Source organism: Podarcis erhardii, assembly GCF_964252035.2.
Source record: "Podarcis erhardii genome assembly, chromosome: 2".
Lineage (NCBI taxonomy): Eukaryota > Metazoa > Chordata > Lepidosauria > Squamata > Lacertidae > Podarcis > Podarcis erhardii.
Window position 1 is genome coordinate 84,344,085 of NC_138498.1, and position 21,080 is coordinate 84,365,164.

The 21,080-nt window shown below is 45.4% G+C and overlaps 2 protein-coding genes and 1 long non-coding RNA gene across 4 annotated transcripts in view; 1 reads left to right on the plus strand and 2 right to left on the minus strand.

The window, feature by feature from the left end:
* The window catches only part of DNAH12 (dynein axonemal heavy chain 12), a 100,869-nt gene extending 93,810 nt beyond the window's left edge, over positions 1-7,059 (minus strand). For both annotated transcript variants that reach the window (XM_081848787.1, XM_081848786.1), the window contains exons 1-3: positions 6,819-7,059; positions 4,111-4,286; positions 1,355-1,445 (exon numbers count right to left, since the gene is read on the minus strand). In XM_081848787.1, the coding sequence (XP_081704913.1) occupies positions 1,355-1,445; positions 4,111-4,286 (267 nt within the window). In that variant the 5' untranslated portion in view covers positions 6,819-7,059. The remainder of the gene's footprint in view (positions 1-1,354; positions 1,446-4,110; positions 4,287-6,818) is intronic.
* Positions 7,060-10,857: 3,798 nt separating this feature from the next.
* Positions 10,858-16,330, plus strand: PDE12 (phosphodiesterase 12). The gene is made up of 3 exons (XM_081848879.1): positions 10,858-12,316; positions 14,057-14,135; positions 15,170-16,330. Exons 1-3 carry the CDS (start codon positions 11,030-11,032, stop codon positions 15,610-15,612), a joined length of 1,809 nt encoding a protein of 602 aa, XP_081705005.1. The 5' UTR covers positions 10,858-11,029; the 3' UTR covers positions 15,613-16,330.
* Positions 15,889-17,044, minus strand: LOC309334548. The gene is made up of 2 exons (XR_014153159.1): positions 16,764-17,044; positions 15,889-16,382 (listed from the first exon to the last, which is right to left on the minus strand). It is a non-coding gene; the product is annotated as an uncharacterized lncRNA (long non-coding RNA).
* Positions 17,045-21,080: the final 4,036 nt, after the last annotated feature.

The window sequence follows — 21,080 nt, forward strand, 5'->3', positions numbered from 1 at the left end:
GCACCATGCTACTGAGCACTTCTTGGCTGGTTGGTAGATGCAATACACATAAGAGCTGCTGATGTCAATAGGGGCTGAGAATCATCAGCAACTGCAAGCTTCTCTGGCGCTGACTGAAACACCATTTGCCTCCAATACACCCTATTGATGGCTACACATTAGTTTTTAAATGCTAAATGTTATTCTTGAAACACATATGCCCGTGAACACGTTTGATAATTAAAATATTCATAATAACCAAAGTATATGCATGGGTTTTTCTAGGATTTTGCTTTATATAAACTTTTGTACCAGTTCAAGGCACAACTTCCTACTAAGACAGGAAACAATAAAGAACGCTGATCTCTCACTCAAGGCAGGAAAACTACTTTCCTATTAAACACTTCCTTGCCTCTAAGCTCCCTGTTTCACACTGTATCTTAAGTTTACAATAGTGTAGCTCATTCAACTAGTACAGCTCTGCAAACAGATGGGGCAGAATTCAACATGCATGCATGAAATGAGGTCTGATCATGCAACGAGACTTTGCCCCTTTTCCTCCCCATGCCTCCCTTGAAACCTGTTTGGTGGGTTGCCCAAAGCATCCAAAGCAGATTTAGGGGGTTCAGAGGGCATATAGGGAGCAGAGGGTGGGGGAGCCCTGTTGTGTGAGTGGACCTCATTCCACGAACACAACTTACTTGAATCGTACCCAGGGATCCAAATAAATTTACTAGGGTGAGAAAAATGGAAAGGGCAAGGGAAGCAAATTTGCAGAGATCCTTTTGATCGCAAGTGCTCAGAAAAATCTGTCAAAATCTTTCTACAGTTTCTACTTTTAGTTAAATATTTTTATTTATTTACTTGATTTAAGGGAGGCATCTGCCCCCAGCTATGCCCATGAACATAATCTAATTACTCTGAACAGTGGCTGAGGCAATGTGTGCTTTGCGTGTAACTCTGTCCTCCTCCCAAAGATGCAACATGAGCGTAGGTCTTAGATATACCAAAAATCTTTGTGGATTATGTGTTTAATGAAACTTTACTACAGAATTCAGGTTCCATGCAGGTGCATGGGAACAACGAGGTAACATGCATTAGCATGCTACTAACTCACAGTAAATCATGATAAACCAGAAAATCTGGCTGGTTATTATGAGGGAAAACAGCTTTTAGAACCAACTCCTTGGCAAGGTTCTTAATGCAGGCCTGCAATAGGGATTTTCCAAGACAAAGGAAGGGGCGAGGCTGGGTTGAGTTCAAGAGGACAGTAAGTCATTAATGCACTGTGCCTGCCCACCACACATATTGTGTTGCAATAATCTAACAACAACAACAGAACCCAAAGAAATTATTCAATAAATGAGAAACGTACAGTTAAAGGCAATTGTGGAATAGGAGACGGGGCTTCTCTTCTAACAAATTCATCTGTGGCGTCTTCATACTCTCTTTGGGTCTCTTTAACTCTGAAGTAAAATTTTCAGTTAAATCTGAAAACTGTAAACAATGATTCGAACAGAAATACAAGATACAGCAAAAGAAATGGTCCCTTAGTCTTTTGTCTGTCCCCTTCCACAATTATTCCATCAGCATATAGGCACTCAGCAATAATCAAACGAAATTATGTAAAGGTGGGCCAGGTTAGATAGTAATTCATTATGTTGTCCATATTTTCTCAGTGTATCTTTGTAGAACTTACTTTCAGGTAAGATCCTAATCCAATAAAGTTAATGATTCATACAACAATCAGACAACAGAAGGCAATAGCCCAGTATTCTAAATTCCCTGGAGTGCCTCTGGTGTCTGTTTACTACCCTAAATTGAAACGTTTGAAACATACATTTGACTGTAACAAAATGTATGTGTATTGATGTACATCATTTTGGTAGTGAGCCTGCTACGGAAGTATACTCACCGGACTTGTAACACACATGTATCCATCTTCCCCAGGACCAGGAAAATCTTTATTTACTGGAGTAGAATCTGAATTCACACAATGCTGATTGGCTAAATCTTGTGTCCCATCGTACAGTAGGCCACTACTTTAAACAGCTTGATTACTATATTTTTATTAATGTTATTTTAAAAAGAAATAACCTATTATATCTGCAGTGGGCTGTGGCTAATTAAACAACCTATGACCTTTTAAACTGGGAGGGGGGTATTGTTAATATATTATGTATTTTTGAGGTTTTTATACTGTAAACTGCCCTGTGATCCTTGGATGAAGGGTGGTATACTTACTTACTAAATAACAAACAAACAAATCACCAGAATAAGAAATATCAAACTACAAAGTAGTAAAATGATACTTGTTTTCCCTGAGGTTTGGGGGAGGTGTGCATTCCTGAAAGACACTCCATAAAGCTGACACCACTACTAAAAATGCCATGCTTCTATTGTATAACAACTGCACTTCAGTTATTGGTAGCACATGAAGGTATTCAGATGTTGAACCAAATGCATGAGGAACGCATGCCTGGGGAAGGTGCTACAGATATGCTCAACTGGCTTGAAGGCAATACCAAGCTGTAACACTCCAGCTTACACATCTGCTATCACGTCCCAATCTACTCTACCTCCTGAGCAGAAATTCCAAGAGCTGCTGGTGAATTTTCAATCTTGGAAGAGACAGCTACCAAGTAACTCCCCAGTCACTGATTTCAAAATATCAGTTTAAGAAGCTTTACTGAGGTTAAGGATGGAGAAATAAGGAACAAGGGGGAAGTTAACAAATAATAAAACTAAACAAAGGGTCTATTCTCTAAATAACCTACACTAGAAAGTTTTAAATTAGAATCTTTATATTGTAAAGAACAAAGATCACTCTTGATGTTCAACAGACAACAAATTTTCACAAGTCCTAATCTTATATGGAATCAGGGGGAGGTTTTTTTTCAGGGCAAGGTGGATCATCTAATCCATGGGTAGGCAAACTAAGGCCCAGGGGCAGGATCTGGCCCAATCACCTTCTAAATCCGGCCTGCAGATAGTCTGGGAATCAGCGTGCTTTTACATGAGTAGAATGTGTCCTTTTATTTAAAATGCATCTCTGGGTTATTTGTGGGGCATAGGTACTCGTTCATCCCCCCCCCAAAAAAATATCATCTGACCCCCAAGGTCTGAGGGACAGTAGACTGGCTCCCTGCTGAAAACGTTTGCTGACCCCATCAGATATGGCAATTATGGCTTGGCACAGCATGCAGAGTGAATTACAGTAGTCCAATCTGAATGTGATCTAGGCACAAATGATTTGAAGACACCATACTAGCATTATGAAGTGTGGGTTGATAACCGTTGTACCCGTAACAAGGTGAAGCTGCTCCAAGCAGCATAACTGGCTGGTTGGTAACACTGCCAACTGATCAGGAAATAAAAATTGTCCTGGTCTGTTCTTTTGCTTTTATCATTAAATAAAGTTGCTTGCTTTATTTACATGTTATTGTGTTTGATAGTATAGTTATCACAATGTCTTTTTTTAATGCGTTTGTGATTATTGCGAGCCGCTTTGAGCACAACATTTGTTGTTGGAAAAGCGGGATAGAAATATTAAATTGAATCATGATGTACAAAAATCAGCAAGTAAAGCTTTTCACAATGTGGATATACACATTTTCAACTGCCAATGTCTGCATAGCTAGCAGCAGTTAGAAGCCCAGCACCAGTGGCTGGTTGAAATGTCAGTATCCTCCTGGCAGCAGAGTAGTTCAAGGCATGGATGGGAGCCATCCTCATCGCATAGAACTTTCCACTTGATAAAAGATACAGTGAGTGATGTGAGAACTCTTGTCCTTTCATAATAGCTCTGTTCAGGCACTATACCCATGTGTAAAAACCAACACACAAGAGGAGATCAGGGCCACAAGCAGTAGCACCCCCCCTGCACTGATAAACTCCTCCCCTTGATGTCCATGTATACAGCACAAACTTTTGCATGAAAGGGGCTTTCACACTTACAACTCTATGCGCTAAGGCCATCTCTCTGCAGGTACCCACGCTGTATAATCTGATGCTGAGGGAGGGACTGCTTGTCACTGGAGGTGAGTGTGGGGATACTCAGTATGGCCCTGCTTACGTCTTAGACTGAGAACACCACATATAATACATAAGAAAAAGAGACAGGAATATTACATGATCTGATTAAGCATCTTCTGCTGTTCCTTGACTCTTCGGTATCGCATTAGTTTTTTTTGTTTTTCTGTCAAACCCTGGGATGTGGAGGGCAAAGCTATAGGTGGCAGCTGAACATTCCACGCGTCGTCGTCGTCGTCATCAGGGGAGCGTGAAGATTTTCCTGGAGCTGACATCTAAAATAACAAGGAAATAATGCTCATATGATTAAACTGCACTTGTATTTGAGCATCCAATTATGATGATGGTTCTAAGAGCACTTACAGTTTATGTACCTGCTCCTCTGCACCTCTGGAATGCAACTGTATCCAGAACTGCCAACCTCCCCAACTCCTGGACCTTGGAACTACCTACCCACAGAACCCTATATTTTCTGGATTCCACTTTAATTTATCCAGCACCCACTCCACACCCTGCATCGAAGCACTGGTCCAACAGCTGCACAGACTTACCTGATTCAATGGGTACAGAGATACAGGGCTGAGTATCATCAACATACTGATGACATCTCAGAGATCTCTAATGACCACTCCCGATGGCTTCATAGAAATGGAGACAAAATAGCATTGGAGACAAAATAGAACCCCATGGTACTCCACAGCCCAAAAGACCCTAAGGGGTCAAGCAGGTATCACCAAATGTCACTTTGTGTCAGTGACCCTGTAGGAGAGTACAACACTCTTGTGTCACAGCTCCCTACTCACAGATACCATGGCTGATGGTATCAAAAGCAGCTGAGAGATCGAGAGGAACCAACAGGAACACTCTCTCCCTGTCTCTTTCCCAATAAAGATCATCCATCAGAGCAACCAAGGCTGATTCTTCTCCCAAACCAGGCCTGAACCCAGAATGGAATTGAGCTACATAAACTGTTTCCTGGAGTACCTGGAGACAGCGGCGTAGCTAGCCACTCGAGTGCCCAGGGTGGTGCATGTCCAGTTCCCTGGGGTGAGGCAAGCCACCCACGGGGTGGGGCAAGCTGGGACAGGATGCACTATGTGGAGCTTCCAAGGAGTCTGTCCTCCCCCTCAACCCCTCCCCCTCAGCTGTAGGGTGGCTGAGGGGGAGGCGGCAGGCGAACGCAAGCCCCACACTGCCATTTCGAGCAGAGCAGAGTCTGCAGGCGCCCAAGCCACCACGTCACTCCCAGGAGAGTTGTGTGGCCCAGGTGCGCTGCAGGCCCCACCCCCCGCTATGCCTCTGCCTGGAGATGCACTGCCACCACCCGCTTGACCACTTTTCCTAAGAAGAGGATATTTGCAACCAGGAAGTTGTTGTTGCAAACCTCCAGGTCTAATCTGGGTTTTTAAAGCAGTGGTTGCATCACTGCCTCCTTCAGAGTAGCAGGCACCAACTTCTTCTGCAGCAATGCATTCATCACACATCAGACCCATTCAGGCAACCTCTTCTGGCTTGTTCACCCAAGTCACATAGGAAAAGGGTCCAGAGAGCACATGATACTCCATACCACTGTGTGTTTTGTCCACATGCTCAGAATCCAAAAGCTGAAACTGAGCCTATAAAACTAGACCAGCCAGCGAATTGTACACCTTCCCTGGACTTGTTATATTTACTCTAGAGTCCATCTCAGCACAGAGGTAAGCAATTTTATCCTCAAAATGCCTTGCATACTTGTGTGCAAGTGATCCAGTCTGCCATTGACTGGGGCTAATGACAAGAGCCCTTCACTTTTCAGAACAGCTCTGCTAGATGGTAGTGTGATTTTCTGTTCAACAGTGCTTACTCCCAGTTAAGCATTTAGGACTGAAATCTTGTGCCAACTAATGTAATATGAGGGAGCTGAGCTTGATGTGGATAGAACTGTCCTTTCCCAAAGGCTGTTTACAAGCCCAATTTTATATGTATTTATTTGCAAGTAAATTCATCTGTATTCAATGTGGCTTACTCTGAAGTAAGCATGCACAGGATTGCAGGTTTAGTGGAACTTACTTCCAAGCAGAAACCATGCATAGGATTGGGTAGTATCTTGTAGCTCACTGAAGGCCACAGGGTCAACCCCTGGTATATTTATGTAGGGTTTGGAAAGACTCCCATCTGCAATCCTGGAGAACAAATCACTTTCAGCAGCACTAAGCTTGCCAGATAGACCAATGTAAGTCCAGTCACTTTTCAAGTCCTCTGCAGAGGCTGTGAAGACAGAGGAGCAGCTGTATGGCGGGTGGGGTGGAGAAAGCAAAAGTGCCTCTGTCTAGCCCTGTCCGTGTAACTGTCTTGGTTTTAAAGGGGGAGATCCATCTGCACTGGGATTTTGTTCCAGAACCTCTTCTCAGTTAGTGCCATGGCACGTCTTGAATAGTTAGCACCAGCATCACCTTGTGAGCAGTGTTTTTGTCTTCCGCAGCATGTGTGGGGTTGCTGGAGGTAAAGGAATGTTGCTTTTGAGCAGCTCATCTCGTTTTATGAAACCCAGGAGGGTTTCATAAACAAGAAGGTTCTTGTTTCGTCCTGTTCTAGTTTTTATTATGTATTTTGAATTTTTATCTTGTCTTTTTATGCTTTGTATGTGAATTGCCCTGAGATGGACAGATGAAGGGCAGCATGCATATGTAAAACAAAACAAAACAAAACAAAACAAAACAAAACAAAACAAAACAAAAACTTGCTGGTGGTGCCAAGGCTCCCCGCCCCCTGGCCCATAAAGAACTGCCGGTCTGACTTCCGGCCTTGCCTGCCTCCCGGCTGCTTACCTTTCTCAGCGCCGGAGCCCCGCAAGAAGGGCGAAAGTTTGGCGGGCGGTCTGCTGCCCTTTTGGGGGGAGACAGGAACGGGCTTGAGCTGCGGCGACGCCGAGCTCCACGCACGCTTCGCGGTTCGTCGCCGGCGGCAGCTGCAGCGCGTTGTCAACAACGCCTCGGTTGCTATGGCGACAGGAGGCCGGCCATTTCCCCCAGGCTCCTTCGCGAGCGGGCGCTGGAGTCCGGCTCTGAATAATGGAGTCCGCAGGGCGCAGCGAGGGAAGGCTCCCGACAGAGGGAGCCGGAGGCTGAGCGGAGCTGCCGGAGAAAGGGGCGCTTCTGGGGAAGAAACGCAGATCTGCTGGAAGACGACGTGGTTTGCTGAAGCGAGCTGTTGACGCTCCCTTTATAATCATAATCACAATCGCAATTATGATAAAAGACAGGCATAGGCAAACTCGGCCCTTTAGATGTTTTGGGACTACAACTCCCATCATCCCTAGCTAACAGGACCAGTGGTCAAGGATGAGGGGAATTGTAGTCTCAAAACATCTGGAGGGCCGAGTTTGCCTATGCCTGATAAAAGAGGTGGCTAGGCTCAGCCATGTTGCTTTGGCCCCAAAACCAATCCTTCCACTGCCCAAGTGCCTTCATTTACTTCATAGTGTATAGGAAATGCACCCTACAGGTGTTCAGATGTAGACTTGGGTATAGCTTCACGTGCTATCAAAGATGCCGGTTCAAATCAGAGGGAAGCCAAGTCTTCATAGGAACATAGCAAGGTGCCTTATACTGTGAGCAGTGGCCATGCAGGGTTTCAGCCTTTCCCAAACCCTACCGGCAGATGCCAGGGTTTGAACCCAGGACTTTATGCATGCAAGTGTGCTTTGCCGCTGAACTACAGTTCCTTTCACGATCAGCTTGATGGCACACACACAAGGTTTGCTGCCCTGGATCATGCTTTTTCATATTTTGTACAAGTACTTTATATAAAGGTTACAGAATGCTGTTTGTCATAGGATTTAATAAAAAACACTGCTTCTACCATATGGCCCAATGCCACATAACATTTCTGACATGCAGAACTCTGGTGGTTCGCTGCAATCTGTTTGAATGAACTGATAGGCCTACATCCAAACTTTGCAGTAGAATCATACCCATGTCTCCTCAAATGTAGGAGCTAGGTGTGTAAATAGGATTGTAACCTCAATTGCTTCCAAGCTGGATTACTATAATGCACTTTAGATGGTGCTGTCCTTGAAGACAGTCCACAGCTTTAACCACTTTAGAACGGTGTGGCTGGAGTTTTTTTTCTGGGCTTAGCAGGAAATATCATATTGTGCTTTTGAATTGATGCTTTTGAATTATGGTGCTGGAGGAGACTCTTGAGAGTCCCATGGACTGCCAGAAGATCAAACGTATCCATTCTTAAGGAAATCAGCCCTGAGTGCTCACTGGAAGGACAGATCGTGAAGCTGAGGCTCCAATACTTTGGCCACCTCATGAGAAGAGAAGACTCCCTGGAAAAGACCCTGATGTTGGGAAAGATGGAGGGCACAAGAAGCAGGGGACGACAGAGGACGAGATGGTTGGACAGTGTTCTCGAAGCTACAAACATGAGTCTGACCAAACTGCGGGAGGCAGTGGAAGACAGGAGTGCCTGGCGTGCTCTGGTCCATGGGGTCACGAAGTGTCAGACACGACTAAACGACTAAACAACAACATCATATTGTGCTGTTTGTGAATCAGTTTATTTCCAGTTTGTTTTCAAGCTAAACCCAAGGCACTGTCTCAAGCTGGTGTTGAATCAGTGCATATCAAGAACTACCTCCTCCAATCTTACATGAAACTGCTCATGACCTTTTCTCAGTTTCTGATACCCTTCTTGTTCCCCTGTCAACAGAGATGTAGTGGGTGGGAATGAAAGAGAAGGCCTTTTCAACAGCATTCTAAAACAGATTAGTGGGGCCCCTTCTGCTTTTGTCTATTATTTTATTTCAGTGCTTGTTGGTTTCCAATAGGGATCTGGTGGGAGACTGTGTTACCTTAAGGCTGAGCTATATAGGCCTTTGGTTCAATCCAACAGAGGATTGTTAACCTGAAGCAAAAAGAAGAGTATTATGGCACTGTAAAGACGAACACATTAGTGAGGGCATAAACTTTCATGGACTAGTCTACTTCTATCCGTATGAATTGCTATCTTGAGTCATGAATGGTTGTAGGGGGGCGGAAATCGTATGCTGATTCATACTACGGGGGCCACTTCATTCTATTGTTGTTCATATCTACTAAAATCACATTTGTTTAGGTAAGTCTACCAAGAAAATGGTTGAGTTTATCTATATTTTGATAATTTTATTATATCTTCGTTCTTAAAGCCCACTGATTTTATCAGTATTTTTAAATTAATATTTTATATAAAACTTTTGAGTTTTTTGATTGAGCAATGTATTACATCTGGTTAAATAAATCAAAATAAATAAACAGTGGGGTGAGCAGTATTGTAATTAAGGGTGGTCTGCACTGGGCAGCAGCTTCCAGAGGGTGGCCCAACCATGGGCCTGCAGGTGGCCCAGCTGTCGCCTCCCACTCAGCCATGGCCACCCTCCAGCGGACCAAGCACTGCTGGAAAAAGCAGCGCAGGGCACAGTGCCAAGAAAACACCCAGGAAGGGCCCCCACACCTGTGGGCAGCGCAGACACTCAAGGGTCACATGTAAGCCCTGGGTGCCTTGCTACAATGCTGGGGGGTAGAGGAAATAAAGTGCAGAAAGTACAGATAGTGCTAATTACATAATTTACAGTTGGTAGAGCCTGGGACACAGGTGGCGCTGTGGGTTAAACCACAGAGCCTAGGACTTGCCGATCAGAAGGTTGGCAGTTCAAATCCCCGTGACAGGGTGAGTTCCCTTTGCTCAGTCCCTGCTCCTGCCAACCTAGCAGTTCGAAAGCACGTCAAAGTGCAAGTAGATAAATAGGTACCGCTCCGGCGGGAAGGTAAACGGCGTTTCCGTGCGCTGCTCTGGTTCACCAGAAGCGGCTTAGTCATGCTGGCCACATGACCCAGAAGCTGTACGCCGGCTCCCTCGGCTAGTAAAGTGAGATGAGCGCCGCAACCCCAGTCGGTTACGACTGGGCCTAATGGTCAGGGGTCATGGGACCTTAGGGTTGTGGTTCGAGCCCCACGTTGGGTAAGAGATTCCTGCATTGCAAGGGGTTGGACTGGATGACCCTGGTGGTCCCTTCCAAATCTACAATTCTGTTGTTGCTGTTTCATCACCCCATGGACCAGAACCAATTCTATTACTGTATTCTAATTCATGAAACAGTTGTTGATAACATCCAGGCATTTCTAAGTCACGCAAGAACTATTTCTCAATTTAACTCACTGAAACTCTTTATGCATTGCAATATAAAGCTGTACAGTAATGTAATGAAAGATTATTATTTTTTCCAGGATAGGCATTCTAAGGCCCCTTAACAGTGTTCTGGGAAGTTGAAATGTTCCCGCATTCGCTCTGGTTCAGATGTTCAGGTTGTGTCATTCCTTAGGTAGCCAAAATGACACAACCCATGCACAAAAGGGTAGTATCAGCAGGCTTGAGAGAAGCTTGAACGCTGCACACGGCTACATTTGACTGTACATCCGATCTGCATATACTGTAGAGAACTACCACCACACACAAAGCGGTAAGTCTTAGCAGGGCTGGAGGCGGGAGCCCCAAGAATTGTAACAGAACAAAAAAGAGACAAAAATCCCCTAAATGGGAGGACACCACCCCCCGCAAAAAAGGGCATGCTCAGCTAGCATGGAGCGTCGGCTAATAGAAAACGGCTGCAGCGTTCTGTTGCAAGTCCAACAAAATACGAAATACGTAAGATGAGATCTGGGAAATAACGACCAGGCACTGCCAGCTTGTTCTACTCCAACCCCCCGCATAAGATTTATTGAGAGATTCACAGGTTACCAACTTCCGGGTTCATCTCCCTCCACGCTCCCGCCCCCCCCTTTTAAGGGAGGCGTGGACACAATTTCCCAGCAGGCCTCGCGTTTCCTGCTCCGGCCCTCCTCGCCTCTCGCCCCGGCTTTTCCCATGGTCCCTTGCGGGGCGGGGCAGCCAAAGTGGCTGAGTCCTGCCTGGCAACGGAGGAGAGCCGGAGAGCGAGGCCGGGAGGCGCAGGGCAGAGCGGCGCGAATGGTGCTCGCGTGGCGGCTGCGAGTTCATGTGGCGCCTGCTCCGCGGCACGCTGAGAGCCCTTCCTGGCCTGAGGAGGCGGCGGGCGCCGCAGCCGCGGCCGAGCGGTTCGGGCCCCGCCAGCGGCGCGCTGCCCGCCATGGAGCGGGCCGTGGTGCGCTGCGTGCCGGCCGAGCCTAAGCTGAGCGTGTCCTTCGTGCTGGGCGACGGCAGCGCCCGGCACATGCAGCGCGACCAGGCGGAGCCGCTGGGCCGGGCGCTGGCGCGCATCGCCAACAACGCCGGCAAAGGCCACGCCAAGGCGGCCAAGAAGAGCAAGAAGGCGCGGGCCGAGGCCGAGGCGGCCGTGCCGCCGCCGCCGCCGCCCGCCGTCTGCCTCTTCTCCCAGGACGGCGAGGCCGTGGCCGAGGACGTGCCCAACGCCGAGGCCTGGCAGGACGGCGCCGTGCTGCAGATCGGGGAGGCCCGCTACCGCGTGGAGCGCAACCCGCCGGCGCTGACGGAGCTGCAGCTGCCGCGCTCGCTGCTGGCCGGCTTCCCCGTCTGCCCCAAGCTGCGCGCCGAGTTCGGCTCGCCCCGCGACTGCCTCTTCCGCTGGTACCAGGAGCAGAAGGCCGAGCCGGCCGTGGGGACGGCGGCGGCTGCCGGCGGGGAAGCTCCGAGCGGCTGGGTGGAAGCGCCCGGCGGCGCCGAGCGGGTCTTCACGCCCAGCAACGCGCACATCGGGCTGCGCCTCAAGCTGGTCTGCACGCCGGGCAACGGGCAGCGGCGCTACGGGCTGCCCCGCGAGGTGGAGAGCAGCGGCCCCGTGGAGGCCGGGCCGGGCGCCTGCACTTTCGACGCGCGCCACCTGTACACCAAGAAAGTGACCGGGCCGGGCCTCATCCGCACCGTCACCTACAACGTCCTGGCCGACGTCTACGCGCAGACGGAGCTCTCGCGGACCGTGCTGTACCCGTACTGCGCGCCCTACTCGCTGGAGCTCGACTACCGGCAGAACCTGCTGAAGAAGGAGCTGGCCGGCTACAGCGCCGACATCATCTGCCTGCAGGAGGTGGACAAGTCCGTCTTCGCCGACAGCCTGGGCCCCGCGCTGGACGCCTTCGGCCTGGAGGGCCTCTTCAAGATCAAGGAGAAGCAGCACGAGGGCCTGGCCACTTTCTACCGAAGGGACAAGTTCAGCCTCCTCAGCCAGCACGACATCGCCTTGAACCAGGCGCTCCTCGAGGATCCCCTGCACAAAGAACTGCGAGACAAGCTGGCCCCCTATCCGGAGGTGCAGGAAAAAGTGCACCAGCGGTCCTCTGTGTTGCAGGTAGAAGTTAAAGGGAGAGGGGGTTTGGGGGATAGGGAATGGCGGAAGTTGGCTCTAAGCTGAGTAAGGGGACCAGATCGAGAGAAAGGCAGGCTTCCTGTACTTTTCATGCAGAAATTGAATAGGTACACTTTTTTCAAAGCTGTCTCTCCATGAAAGGTGCACCAGGCTGCTTCCCTTTACATCCCATTGCTTTGGGGCCAACTGCTCTCCCCTCAATACTCTTCCCAGGCCACACACCTCGGTGGTCCTGTTCCAGGCCCTCTTCAGGTCCTTTTGTCTTGCTGGAATGTGTCTGAATTGTAGCAATGCCTCTTGCTTGCCTTGAATTGAGATTTCTATGTTGGGGGAGGGGATATGGAAACCTTTGATTCTTGTGTGTGTCAAGAATGTAGCCTGATGCATAATAGTAAGAGTCACATCCATTGCTCTGGCCACTTTCTTTCACTTCTTGCCCAGCCCATCTCAGGCATTCAGCCTCCAGATGGTTGCCCATAAGGGAATAGAAAGTTCCTCGCCCCTGGTCTATGGCTAGGTATGAGCAGAACTTTTTTTAAAAAACCCATCAGAAATAGACCATCAATCATGTATCCTAAATCCCCATGTTCAGGAAAATCTGTTAGTGCCTCTTTTCCTCTAGAGCAGAAGTAGGGAACCTGTAGCCCTCCACATGCTGTTTGACTCCAACTCCATCCACTCAGCCAGCAGAGCCAAATGGTCAGGAATGTTGGGAGTTGTAGTTCAGCAACCTCTGGAGGGTCAGGGGCCAGAGGGTTCCCTATTCCTGCTCTACAACTTTGATGTCAAATGAAGGATTGCTCGGCTGGAGTTACAGCTAGCAATTCCAAATGGAGTTCCACTTAATACTTGTAAGCAGTGTTAGAAACTCAGATATGAAAACTAGGAACTAAATGGTACCTTAAACCTAGGTTATGGGTGCAACAACAAAATGTCTGGGTGCGCTTTTTTATAACAAGAATACAGTGCTGAAAATGAATGAACTGGGGCTAAAATATTACATTGATTTTTCACATGGTCTAGGCCTTTCTCTGCCCACTCCCCTAATATTCTTAATAGGGTCTCTTCTTCAGTCTTCAAAGAGTAGTCAGAAGTGGGGAGGCAGAAAAAGGTCCTCCTTTCCTTCCACTCTGCCGTTTTAATCTGAAATCTTAGTTGTGGTACTGCGCCCAGAGCTTGGAAACTGCTCATGCAAATGAAATTCCCTGTTGCAAAATGCGCCTAGAACAATGGGAGTTTCAAACACTACTTGTAAACAGAACATGGCTTGGAAATGGATGCCAGGATATAAAGAAAGGGGAGTAGAGTAAGCTTAGTTCAGTCCAGCTGGTTGACAGTGGGGTGGGGTGAATGAGAGACCCACACATCATATTTATAATTTTAGGCCGGTAGCTTTATTAGCACAGAATTGTTATAAGAAGTCAGTTTTAAAATACAGTAAGCCTGCAACTTATGCAGGAGTTACGTGCCAGGTTTCACACCTAAAGCGAAAATCATGTATACTGTAGTAAAAATCCATTGGGTTCAATGGTGGATGAGGTTGCCCAAGTCATTTTTCCTGGAACCCTGCTATCTATCTATCTATCTATCTATCTATCTATCCACCTGCTATCTATCCATACATCTATCGCCACATGTGTAAAGCTGAATGCACACAAGATAGATGCATGTTGCCAGCTTACAGTACTTTCTGGCTTACCGTAATTTCCATGTTCCTTGTAGGTTTCTGTTCTTCAGTCAACAAATGATTCTTCAAGAAAGATTTGTGTTGCCAACACCCACCTATACTGGCACCCAAAAGGTAATTCTGTTAACAATACAATGAACCATTCTAGGGTATATTTTGGGCCCTGAGGTGGGTTATAAATTCAATATATTTATGTATTTCAGTATTTCTAGTCCACATTTTCATAAAAAATACAGCATGTGTTAAACAACAAACAAAATTACAATGCCATCAGTAAAAGCTGGGGGGTGGGGTAGAATCCATGTTTCAAAGACCTGTCTGAATATCATATTTTTCTGGAGACGTATAAAAGTAGGCAGGAATGATTCCTGATGTGGGGAACTGTCAGAAGTGTCCAATCAGAGGATCTCAGTGGTCACAGTACTAAGAGCCCAAGTTGTTTAGGGCTTTGTGAACTAGCACAAGAACCTTGACTCTGGCCCAGTAGCAAACTGGCAACCAGTGCAACACTCTCCTGTGAACAGCTGCTGCATTAGTTGCAATTTCCAGCTCAGATGCACGGGCAGCTCCACATAAAGCAAGTCTTGGGGTTATCAAGTAGTAATACATATGCAATGTGTGAATCCTTTCATGAGAGCTGTTGACTGAACTGACATCCTGAGTATCCTCAATAAGGAAAATGCTTCCTAGCCTAATTGCTGGACAAATGTGTATAATTCCAAAGGAAAAGAAATACAGTGGTACCTTGGTTCCCGAATGGCTTAGTTGTCAAACAAATCTGCTCCTGAACGCCACAAGCCCGGAAGTAAGTGTTCCGGTTTGCAAATGTTTTTCGGAAGCCGAACGTCCGAGGCGGCTTCTGACTGAGTACAGGAAGCTCCTGCAGCCAAATGGAAGCTGCACCTTGGTTTTTGAACGGTTTCGGGAGTCGAACGGACTCCCAGAATGGATTAAGTTCGAGAACCAAGGTACTCCTGACACACCCTTGGCTTTTTTGAAATGGCTTGCATTTGTAAGTGGTGATAAAAATTCCTCGGACGGTTTGGGGTAGATGTTGAATGACTTAAGCTGAATTTTAAGTCTTATTGGTTGAAATGACTTTAAACCTGAAGGTTAAAAATAGGTCCTTATTTTTATTTTGTCCTTAGGTGGGAACATCCGTCTAATCCAAGCTGCAATAGCATTGTCTCATATTAGGCATGTAACACATGACATATATCCTTCTACTCCTGTCATATTCTGTGGGGATTTTAATAGCACACCATCAAGTGGAGCATATAGTTTCATCAGTTGTGGCAGCATTGCTGAAGAGCATGAGGATTGGGGCTCAAATGGAGAAGAGCAGCGGTGCACAATGTCTTTAGCCCATCCATTCAGACTGAAAAGTGCTTGTGGAGAACCAGCTTATACTAATTACGTTGGAGGCTTTCATGGATGTTTGGACTACATTTTCATTGATGCAAATGCTTTAGAGGTTGAACAAGTAATTCCACTGCCAAGTCATGAAGAAGTAACCACTCATCAGGCCTTACCAAGCGTTTCACACCCTTCAGATCATATAGCACTAATATGTGACTTAAAGTGGAAGTAGACTAAAAAAAAGTTGGTATCTGTTCCTTTCTCTTAAGCAAGAAATTTGGGCTACTTAGGAGAATTCAACTTGAATCCTGGCTTGGCTACCAGCTTTTACAAAAGATAATTGGATAAAATGTGTTTATATGCCTATTAGGAATGTTAAACCAGATTTTCATCTCTCTGTAACTTGTCACAACCAGAATGTTCTTATGGCAAACACTCCCCCTTTTTTACACTAATAAGGAAATCAATCAATGTTTAATGCTTCTTTTAAAGTTAAATTATCTTGTTTCCTTTTCATATGGTTTTTGATTAAGGATATTTTGTTTAAACTGAATTTATATAAGAATTGGAACAACTAGAAGGGTTTTGGTATTCTCAGCAAGTAGTATGCCCTGTCAATATATTGCTGTTGCCTTTTGAAAAGATATTCCTTGACAAGCTGCCAAAATTGAATACACTTATGTTGACCCTACACAAATGTCCATATCAAAAGTTAGCATTCCAAAAATGATTTGACACAATTACCTGCTCTCAGGCAATGTTGGGGGGGCTGTCCATGTAAACCAAAATAATTGTGCTTAAATAAATAAAAATCATGATTATATGTGAAAGTGTTGCTTCCCCGCCCCAGAGTATGTAAAAGGTAATCTACAGTAATTCTGAAGTCTTTTGATAATGTACTGAAGTGTAAACAGAACTTGAAAAATACAGTTTGTCTCATTTGCTCTTAATACTGCAATTGATTTATTTTTCTAGTTGGCTGTGTCTCTATGCAATGAAGTTCTGAATTTCCAGTTGTAATAATAATAATAATAATAATAATAATAATAATAATAATAATAATAATAATTTATTATTTGTACCCCGCCCATCTGGCTGGGTTTCCCCAGCCACTCTGGGCGGCTTCCATAAAAACCAAAAATACACTAAAATATCACAGATTAAAAACTTCCCTGAACAGGGCTGCCTTAAGATGTCTTCTGAATGTCAGGTAGTTAGTTATCGCTTTGACATCTGATGGGAGGGCGTTCCACAGGGCAGGCGCCACTACCGAGAAGGCCCTCTGCCTGGTTCCCTGTAGCTTTGCTTCTCGCAATGAGGGAACCGCCAGAAGGCCCTCGGCGCTGGACCTCAGCGTCCGGGCAGAACGATGGGGGTGGAGACACTCCTTCAGGTATGCATGCTTCACAGCATAGAAATGATTCACTTCAAAATGTCATGTTATGTATGATACAGGGCCACTTTGGAGTGAGAGGATAAATCTGTGTACATGTTATATATTTAGATATATATTTGGCAAAAGTGACATGGGAGGAAAAGTCTACAAGAGAAAGTTGCAGTAGTGTAGTCACAAGTTGACTAGAGCACAAGTTTAAGCAACAGGTAAATGAGTATGGGAACACAAATGCCCTCGAAAGAGGGAGTGGACTGTATAAACCTTCATATATATATATATATATATATATATATATATATATATATACTGTAGGTTCTGATATGTTTGTACCTTGTTACATGAGTCTATTGCTTTGCTCAGCTGTATGAGCATAGTGGCCCCTCCAAGAACTGTTGAAGACAAAATGTGGGCAGCCCCAATGTGTACAATCTTGCATGAACACGTGAAAAAATAACAGAATTATCTGCTAATAACAGTAATTAAGAGGGATTAATTGATTTGATCTTCCCCCAGTTCTGCTATCATACTACTTGGAGCTAAACCATGGTCTGTCTGAACCTGGGCCTTAATGCCAAGGTTTGTTGTAACCAAGGTTTGTTCTTGGCTTACCTAGGCTTGCACTAAGCCAAACTAGGGCTCAGCTGTTGGTAATGTGCAGTAGGAGGCCCATGGGAAAGGTGAAGCAGCCCTGGTTTAGCCTGCGAATAGCTGCACACATTCATGCTTTGGCATGGTTTGCCTTAGTGCTGCATGCAGACTGGGCCATTGTATGCATACAAATGCTTAGAAGCCCTCCTTTGTGCTGTATCTGTGATGGTTTAAAGAGCTCAGTGATATTGGAGACAGGGCTCGTGTGTGTGGCCCTTAAACCATCTGTGTTGGGCCTTGCATGTTCAGGAAAATGCCTAAATGGACTTCCCCACCTTACTTATCCATATTCAAAGTTTTTCCCTAACCTCTGCCTGTTGTTAATCTGGTGTAAGTCACCCACTCTGTTCCCTCTTTAAATCCCCCTTTAACTGTGCCTTATTATTTTTTAACAGTCCATGTCTTTGCTTCTTGACCTTGCTCGTTACTGCCAATCAATCCCCAAAGCACTTTTACGCTTGTTGCAGGTTGATTTTAAGTGTCTGCAGTTAAACGTCTGTGGTTTCAGCACACTATTGATAGGAGTGTTAAATAAGAATAGGTGCCAGAAATACCACTCTAAATGTTTTTGTCCAAGGAGGGGAGCTAACCTGTGGCCATCCAGATATTGCATTTAATCAGCCCCAGCCAGCATGGTCAATAAGAGTTAGTTTGCCAGCATCTGGAGGGACAAAGATTAGCTGCTCCTGGATTTAAGATTTGCTAGATCAACCAGAAGAAACCTGGAAGGATACTTGTTCATACTTCTTGCAAATAGAAGCAAACAGCTGCTTACCTTTACTTTTAAATTTCTGTTACATGAAAATGGAAAATACAGTCTGACAAACTGTCTGCTATACTATATACCATGAAAGGTGATATAAATATAAAAATATAAGAGGTGGAACAGAGAGGGTCTGCCATTTTAGAGTCAAAATATATGCCCATTCCTGGGTGCAGCATTATATTCCAGAACCTTCTTTAAGAATGAGAATCCTGGATAGTTTTCAAGCTTTGAACAAGGTAACCCGTATTTGATGCATTTTATGTTACCCCTCATATGTAAAAAATAAACTGGCAATACTTAAGATCTAACAAATCTATGCTATGATTATAGGTATAACCTAAATTATAGGCATACTCTTGTAATATTAATACAGCCACTGAGTCTAGTGAATTTCATCATGAAATATTCACCCTCCAATTGGTGTTACTTCTGCCACATTCAACAAGCTTCAAAACCTTACTTTGCCATTGGCCTTTCAGCTGTATTCTTTCCTACACTACCACGTACTTCAGTAGATCAGTTTTATTTATGCTTCTCCTCTAGCACGGCTGTAGTAAATCAACTTGTTTCAAGCTGCTCTTCAGAACATGAATGTCCCAAACACTGCAAACCTCCAACATAGGATGGAAGAATTACTAAGCCCAGCAGCATATAACCTTTAACCTTTACTGTCAATCTTCTCCACCTCTTGTGAATTCCTGATTTGGCCTATTACTGACCCGAGTGTTGTGTAACAATGCCACATTTTATATTCTTTTATAAAGAATGTGGTGGTTGTGGGAGAAAAGAGTGGGGGATTCTGGTATGTCTGGTGATGATGGTGGATCTCACCCATGGTAAACTATATAGACACTATATTGAACAGGTATGGGGAGACCTCAAGCTTTTGGCCTCCAACTCCTGTCAAGGATGGTCAAACCCTACACCAAAGGATAAAAGGACATAAATCTGGTATCGGGAATCAAAAGACAGAAAAACCAGAAGGAGAACACTTCAATCTCCCAGGAGATCTCAAAGTAGCTGTCTTATTACCAAAGAATTTCAGAAATAGACTGAAAAGAGAAGTTGCTGAATTGCAACTTATTACCAAACTTAAAACCATGGAGAGACCTGGTCTGAATAGAGACATTGGATTCTTATCTCATTATAAATGATAAAGCTATTTTTAGCCATTTCACCCCTTGCTTTTTCCTGTAAGACCAATTGCAGTCATTAACAGTCAACAGGTTTATCACAGTTATCAGCCAATCACCCATTCCCATCACCCTTCTGAGTAATACCCCTCCCCACCCTCTCACTATATATAAGGGTCTGGTGACTTCTGTTTCAGTGTATCTGAGGAAGTGTGCATGCACACGAAAGCTCATACCAATAACAAACTTAGTTGGTCTCTAGGGTGCTACTGGAAGGATTTTTTTAAATTTTGTTTCGACAACGGCAGACAAACATGGCTACCTACCTGTAACTAGAAGGATGGCAACTGTAATCCAACATATAGAGAGCAACAAGTTCCCTGCACCTGACACAAAGTAAATACTAATTGGCCCTATGACAGAAGCAACAGGGCGGATTGTAATTATCAGAGATGCAAAAAGAACAGAGGTGTCAAGATTCCAGACACAACTGCAGAAGCTGTGTATTTCACAAAATGTCATGTTCATATTTCTGTTCAAGCATGTGCTATCTCACAGGGTTTCTGCAAGGTGGCAATTCAACACATGCTTCAATTAATTGTCTGGAGAAAGTGCATGATTCAGATGTGTTAAAAATAAATGGTTCCCTTTACACTTACTGCTGCTTTGGACTTCTGTCCTACGTGTAGAGCAGTCAATGTTGCACACCTTAGACTGTAGAAGCATGAAGTTGCTGTGAGTTTCTCTTGCAAAGCACACCAATTTTCACTTTATAAAGGTAAAGGAACCCCTGAACGTTAGGTCCAGTTGTGGCTGACTCTGGGGTAGCGGCACTCATCTCGCTTTATTGGCCGAGGGAGCCGGCGTACAGCTTCTGGGTCATGTGGCCAGCATGACTAAGCCGCTTCTGGCGAACCAGAGCAGCGCACGGAAATGCCGTTTACCTTCCCGCCGGAGTGGTACCTATTTATCTACTTGCACTTTGACGTGCTTTCGAACTGCTAGGTTGGCAGGAGCAGGGACCGAGCAACGGGAGCTCACCCTGTCGCAGAGATTTGGACCGCTGACCTTCCAATCAGCAAGCCCTAGGCTCATTGGTTTAGACCACAAAGATTAAATATGAACATCCAAGACATTTCAAAAGCAACTGTGCCTATCCTATATGATGAGTTATCCCATAAATACTGCATGAAGTGCCCTCAGCCTGGTGAGGACTTAAAATCTCTTATTGTAACTCTATATACCAGGGATGTCCAACCAGTAGATCGTGATCTACCGGTAGATCCCTGGCTGATCCTGGTAGACTGGGATCCTTATCATGTACAAAAAGTTATGGGGGAAAGGCTAAAAAACTGTGCAATCCTTCCCCCAAAAAAGCTCAACTCTGGGCAATCCACCCACCCCACGCACGCTCCTCCTCCCTCCAATGACAATGGATAGATCACTGCCAGGTTTTTTTTATACTGGGAGTAGATCACAGTCTCTTGGGAGCTGGACATGCCTGCTGTATACCAACTTAAACTACAATAAGAATTCAGGGAGGTCCTTACTGCAAATAATGATACAGCATTGGAATCTAATACAGTGGTATCTTGGTTCTTGAAGTTTATCCATTCCGGGAGTCCGTTCGACTCTTGAAACCATACAAAAACCAAGGAGTGGCTTCCGATTGGCTGCAGGAGCTTCCTGAACTTAAGTGAAAGCCATGTTGGATGTTCAGTTTCTGAAAAACACTCGCAAACCAGAACACACACTTC